Genomic DNA, 6,477 nt, shown 5'->3' with positions numbered 1-6,477 from the left:
CCCGTGCACAGATCTGTGCATGTGTGTGAATGTACATGTAGTGGCTCTCAAGGAATACAGACTGTCTTTTGACCTGCTTCCACATTCTGTGTGGTGGCAGCTCTCTGTCATCAGGCAGCTTTGTAGTTCACAGTGTGCATTCGGTTTTCTGAAATTCAATCAAGCATCGGTTCTAGTTGACCATTTGAGTTCTGTTTACTTCTTTGGTGCTGTGATGAAAAAGCATGACTTAGAGAAACTTATAGGAGAATTTACTTTGGCTTAGGAACCTAGAGGAGTCCATAATGGGAGGGAAGACATGACAGCAGGTGGTTGGAGAAGGAAGCTGAGAGATCACAACTCCATCCACACAGATGGAGAAGAGTCAAAGTGGAGCAAGGTGATGAGCTCTTAAAGCCACTCCCAGTAATACACTTCCTCCAGCAAAGCTGCATCCACGAAAGGTTCCATAGCCCCCCAAATAGTGCCACCCACTGGAAACCAAGTCTTCAAAACCCTGAGCCTATGTGTCACATTTTAACCTCGCTACAGTAGCTTCAACAGCCTTTGTCCTTAAAACCAACAGATATGTACTTTTATAATAAGAAAGACAAAACCACCAAACAAACCTACCTTGTGCTGTGTGGTTTGCAGCTGAAAGTTTCATCATGATGGCTCCTAGGAAGACTGAAGTACTACCTTCAGGAGCCAGTTAGCAAGGGTTCCCGAAGATGCTTCCAGGATTTGAAGGAAAGTTGTGTTGAAGAAGGTACCGATGGGTGGCCATTCCAGGAAGGAATGTTTAAATCACCAGTATCAACAAGGCCTGTCATCACATGGAGATGTTCTCACAGCAGTCAGGATGAGGAAGTGTCTGGGTCTGGGGCACTTGCTGATGACCTGGTAACTTGGAGCACCGCTGAAGCCCCTTAGATCCTACTATAAAAGGGATGAGGACGGAGAGTCCCAGTCATGAGGCATGAGTCAAATGAACTACTGCCTTGTCAGCTTTGAATAACAGCCTGGGCCCTAAAGGTCACAAGGTCATGACTATGGATTCTGTCATCTCTCAGCTGTTGTTTTTGGGAGAGCATCCAGCATCTGAGAACTGCTTTTCCCTCATCTGTTAAATGGTCATGATAGCAACTTAGGTGAGGACCTAGGTTTTTGTGACATGTGGAAGCAAATAATACACTCCGTTCTTAGGGGAAGCAACTGTAGAACGTTGTCTAGACCACTTACATCTCAGCACATTCCAGAACAAAGGAGACTTGTTTTGAGCTCATGGTTATACCTGGAACTTTTGGCCACTGTTTGACTAAGTGAGAAGAAAGGCTTATAGTGAACATTTGTGTGTGTGTGTGTGTGTGTGTGTGCGCGTGTGTGCACAGGCATGCACATGTACATGTGTTTGTTGAGGTGGGGCATTTAGGTTGATGAAAAACATGCAGTTGACAGTGACAGTGGTCGGGAAGAGGAGTCAGTGTGGCTCCTATCCCAGGGATGGGTTAGACGCTGGCTGGAGGGGACAGATGGGGTCTGAGTGTGTACTGTGGTGGCTAAGACAGTACAAGAACTTTCTGGTAATGAAACTTTCTGAGAACTTTCCATTCAGAGTGGCCTGACTTCCTGAGGCTGAGCAGGGCCTTTGGGAAGAGGGATTTCTGGATAGAGACTGAGCAAGCGCCAGGAGGCTGGTTGGGAAGGGGCCATACGGCCTCTGAGGTGGTGTCTGTGTCTTTGCCAATGAGGATTGAGACATGAGCCCAGAATCTGTTCTAGTTTCTGGAGATGGCTCAATGGAAGGGCAGAGTTGATCTTGGAAGGGAAGACAGGGCTGATGCCCAGGACAGTGTGGGAGGAGAAGCCATAGCATCAGTAGGTCTGGCTCGAGGGGTGGAGCAGCAGGCTCAGCCTTCTCTATTTGGCCATATCATCCAGTTAGCCACCCCAGGAAGACCCATGGGTCCATGTGTGAGACCTTCACTGGTTCTTTGCTTTCTCTCTGCTTGTACTGGGTTTGCCTGGATCCACAGTCTCTCACTCCCCAGACACTCAGGCCGAATTGGTGGGCTCTTGCTTGAGTTTGCTCTTCCTTGTCTTTTGGTCCTCAGCTTGAGTTTCGTCAGGGCTCCTGAACTGCATGGCTCTCCTCTGCTCACCCAGGGGGATCTACTACTGTCCTGAGGCACAGCTGGGTAGCCCAGGCTAATGAGCAACTCTGGGAAGGGATAGCAGTCAGAAGCATTAGTGGAAGGTAGTTTGTGAGCTCCTTTCAGGATTCTCCTTTGGTGGTGCTATATCAGCTGTGAAGACTACCAGCCATACCATGGAGAGTATGGGGACCACTGTCCCCAGATAAGGGGGAGCAAGCCAGCTGAGCTGTCAGAGTTGTGGTACTAGGATGAACTCTGAACCAGACTATGTTTCTGTTGGTCCATAGAGCAACCTGAGCAGTGGTCCTCTGATTCTCCTGTCAGAATATGAACCCCTGTCACTCATGATAATACAGCAGTTGTCCCCAAGGGCAGCCATGGTCCTTACCTGTGTATGCTGGTGTGACACTATGAGGCTGTCACAATTGGTGCCCTTCATTTTATGGTTGGGGATCCTGAGGTTTGGCTGGGATACCCCTGAATGGCCCCCATGGCCTATTTCCAGATTCTTTGCTCTGTGACCTGTCATCTAGGCTGAGTCCCCAGGGTGGAACCGTGTTTGGGGTTTCTGCACGCCTCAACAGTGAGCCATGTGTATTGTCCTGCTGCAGGAGCATGGGGTGCTCAAGGGTGCAGGGAGGGGGGATATGCTGGGCTTCACCTCACTGGTGAGGCTTGAGCTGAGCCGGGAGGAGGGGAGTCTGAGCTGAGCTGGACTCACTGTTCCCTTCCCCCCTCTCTCCCAGGGAGCTCAATGGCAACAACATCACTCGGATCCATAAGAACGACTTTGCTGGGCTCAAGCAGCTTCGAGTGCTGTAAGTACGGCTTCCCATCATGCTCTGCCTCTACCCTGATGCCAGCCTTGGGTCTGGAGTTCTGGATGGAAGTTTGAGAGCCATAAGCTAGCACAGGCCTGCTATTATGGAGTCAAGGGCCTCCCGAGTCGGGGGAAGTGGGTGATGTCGAGTGTCCTGGCCCAGAGAACTCACTGCCTCCGGCATGGCTGAGAAGAATGGGGAGGAGGACTTGGATGGAGCACTCTGGGCCATTCCTCTCTCCGGAAGGAAGGGCAGGGGGCATGGAGAGCCTATAGGTCTCTGCTCAGTTGTGCCTTCTCTGGTGGGACACCACAGGTGTGGCCTAAATCACAGCTAGGCTTCCATCAGGCTCTGGAGGCTGAGATCCTGGATCAAGATGTTGCAGTTCCTGATCAGGCATCTTTGCGCTGTGAGCTCATTGGCCTGGCTCTGTGAGCGTACAGAAAGGACTCACTGGTCCCTGGGTATCAAACCGACCTCCCACCCAGATTACCACATCACTTCAGCCCTGTCCCTATCAGCCCTGCCTCTAAACACATCATACAGAGCGTTAGAGTTAACATACTGGATGGAAGGGTGGGGAACACGCTACAGTCTACCATCTCCAGTGGAACCCTCCTCAGCAGGGCTCCTCCTCAGCAGGGCTCTTCCTCAGCAGGGCTCCTCCTCAGCAGGGCTCCTCCTCAACAGTGCTCCTCCTCAGCTGGGCTCCTCCTCACCAGGGCTTCTCTTCAGCAGTGCTTCTCCTCAGTAGGCCTCCTCCTCAGCAGGGCTCCTCCCCAGCAGTGCTCCACCTCAGCTGGGCTCCTCCTGAGCAGGGCTCCTCCCCAGCAGTGCTCCACCTCAGCTGGGCTCCTCCTGAGCACGGCTCTGCGTCAGCAGGGCTCTTCCTCAGCAGGGCTCCTCCTCAGCAGGGCTCCTCCTCACCAGGGCTTCTCTCCAGCAGTGCTTCTCCTCAGTAGGGCTCCTCCTCAGCAGGGCTCCTTCCTAGCAGAGCTCCTCCTCAGCAGGGCTCCTCCCCAGCAGTGCTCCACCTCAGCTGGGCTCCTCCTCAGCAGGACTCCTCCTCAGCAGGGCTCCTCCTCAACAGTGCTCCTCCTCAGCAGGGCTCCTCCTCAGCAGGGCTCCTCCTCAGCAGGACTCCTCCTCAGCAGGGCTCCTCCTCAGCAGGGCTCCTCATGTCCTGGTTCAGAGTGTGATGGGGAAGGGGGACAGGAGAAGACAGGTGTGACTTTACTCAGGTGTCTGAGGATGGAGATCCTGGAAGTGGTAGGCACAGCCCTCTTGATTGAGGTGGCTAGCCAGCAACAGGCCATCTGCTGTACCTGTCAGGCAAAGATGAGGTACTCATGTTGGACCCCCTTAGCACCATCCCTCTATGCTCTGCTGATCTTGGGAAGCAGAGGCAGCCTTTGCAAAGAGGCATCTGGCCTCAATACCTCAGTTGAATTTGAAGGCCCTGTCCCATCCAGTGGGCAGGAAGCCCATCTTCAGATATCCAGAGTCCCTCACTTTCCACTGTCTGGGTAGTACAAGGGTATTGGGCCATAATTCTTTCAGAATTGTAGATTTCACAGTTCTGGGGGAGGGTCTTTGAAGGAATGGGGGGACCTTGTGGATAGTCCTCCTTGAGGTTAGGGGTGATGAGTTACTGGAGTCTTTGCTGCTCCAGAACAAACTCACACTGACCAAAGCTTTCCTCTTTCCAGTCTGTGGGGGTCGGGGGGTAGGGTGGGGCTTCCAGCAGAAAGGAAAGTATACCACCCTGCTTAAACCCTGTCTGAAGCCCGGGCAGGAACATGCAGCCTGTCTGCTTGGGTGTGGAGAGGGGAGATCACAGGAGGCAAGTGATTCAGTATCTCCAGAGTGACCATGCAGCGTCCCATCTCTTGGTGATGCCCACCAGTCAGATCCTGTGAAGCAGAGCACGTTGGGGGGTGTGGGAAGATGCAGAGTCCCATGGAGCCAGGTGGTTGGTTGGCCTGGGCACCCCACTCCTTTCTTCAGCAGACAGGACAAGGCAGAATATTGTGCAGACAGTGGGGGTGTTGTCTGGCCACTGTGGCATATATACATGGACTCTGCCCAGTTGGTACAGCTTTCGGCCATCCTGCTGGCCGTGACTCTTAGATGCATGCTCTGAACCAAAGGACAGTGTGTACCCAGAAGCCTAGCATCTTCTTCAAGCATAGCTGTGACCGTTGGCACTGTGCCACTCTGCAAGGCAGGGCTTGGTGAGGAACTTGAGTTGAGGACTTTGTGAAGTTGTGACCACTTTATCTCCATCTACGAAGGGCCTGGGAATGGTTCCCTCCGCCTCCTCACCACCACCCTAGCCCACATTGTCCTGACAAAGTTCGTTGGGCTTTTTCTCTTTTCCTGCGATTCCTAGGAACCCTTGTTTAGCCTCCTGTAACTAACCTGTCTCTGCCTCCCAGGCAGCTGATGGAGAACCAGATCGGAGCCGTGGAACGCGGAGCTTTTGACGACATGAAAGAGTTAGAGCGGCTGTGAGTATGGGGAGGGCACGGGGTTGACAGAGAGGGTATCAGTGGGATGATATAAGATCTGGGGTGCTTAGGGAAGGGGACCCCAGCTTCACCCTGTCTAATAGAGCACTGTGAGATGGTAATCAAGAGAAAAATGGAAACTGACATCCATCCCCACCCTCCGGGCAGACCCGCTGTTTGTCTCTAAGAACACGCGGAGGCAAAGGTCACACAAGTGGAATTCCTTCCATCCACCTCTCCTGAGGTGTGGCTGCCATTCACTGATTGGTGTGTTCGTAAAGGAGTCATTGCCCCTGGGGAGCCCCCCACCCCCACCTGAGGCTTGCCATCTTAGGTACAGGGCCACAGCACAGCAAGGAGGAAGTGGACAGACACTCAGAGCGGAGGGTCGTGTGGCTTGCTCCTGAGTGGAGCTTTCAATTTTGAAACTGGATCTTGGTGAACTGTCTACATTTCACTTTGGTGACCGTGTAAAGAAAGAAGACCTGGTTGGTGAGGACAGGGGTTAGCTCTTGTCTCTTTATGGTGGTCGCCCATCTGGTCCTGCAAAAACGGTTTGGATGCAGGTGTTGAGTGGGAGAGTCCTAAAGTTCATGTTCTTTGACCGGAAAGCTCATTTCATTTTAACTGACCAGAATAATGGCTAGAACTTCATATTTCTGTATGTCCTTTGCAAATTACCAAAACTTTAGAAATACCCATTTGGTTGGAGGTAAGATACAGTCAAGACTGAAGCACCATCAACAACACTGGAGTGTGCTCACAGCACGAATGAGGCAGGAAAGACAGAAAGTGAAGACTGTGTGTGTGTGTAGGTGTGTGTGTATAGACAGATAGACACACAGAGACAGAAACACAGAAAAGAGACAGAGACAGAGAGAGAGACACAGAAAGAGAAAGACAGACAGACCTAGACAGACAGAGTAGTAGAGGAGAAAACAGGTGAGACCATTAGCTTACATATCCTAAGAGGTAAAGCAATGGACTATTCCAGCTTCTCTCTCTCTCTCT

At 52.1% G+C, this 6,477-nt stretch overlaps 1 protein-coding gene across 1 annotated transcript in view; it reads left to right on the top strand.

Moving 5' to 3' along the window:
* The window catches only part of Slit1 (slit guidance ligand 1), a 143,102-nt gene that overhangs the window by 13,488 nt on the left and 123,137 nt on the right, over positions 1–6,477 (top strand). The window contains exons 2-3 of the mRNA XM_028772931.1: positions 2,882–2,953; positions 5,395–5,466. Of these exons, the coding sequence (XP_028628764.1) occupies positions 2,882–2,953; positions 5,395–5,466 (144 nt within the window). The remainder of the gene's footprint in view (positions 1–2,881; positions 2,954–5,394; positions 5,467–6,477) is intronic.

This window comes from Grammomys surdaster, unplaced genomic scaffold, assembly GCF_004785775.1.
Source record: "Grammomys surdaster isolate TR1022 unplaced genomic scaffold, NIH_TR_1.0 66, whole genome shotgun sequence".
In the NCBI taxonomy this organism is placed as follows: domain Eukaryota; kingdom Metazoa; phylum Chordata; class Mammalia; order Rodentia; family Muridae; genus Grammomys; species Grammomys surdaster.
The sequence above is the reverse complement of the archived record's forward strand: the minus strand, read 5'-3'. Positions and strand labels throughout refer to the sequence as shown.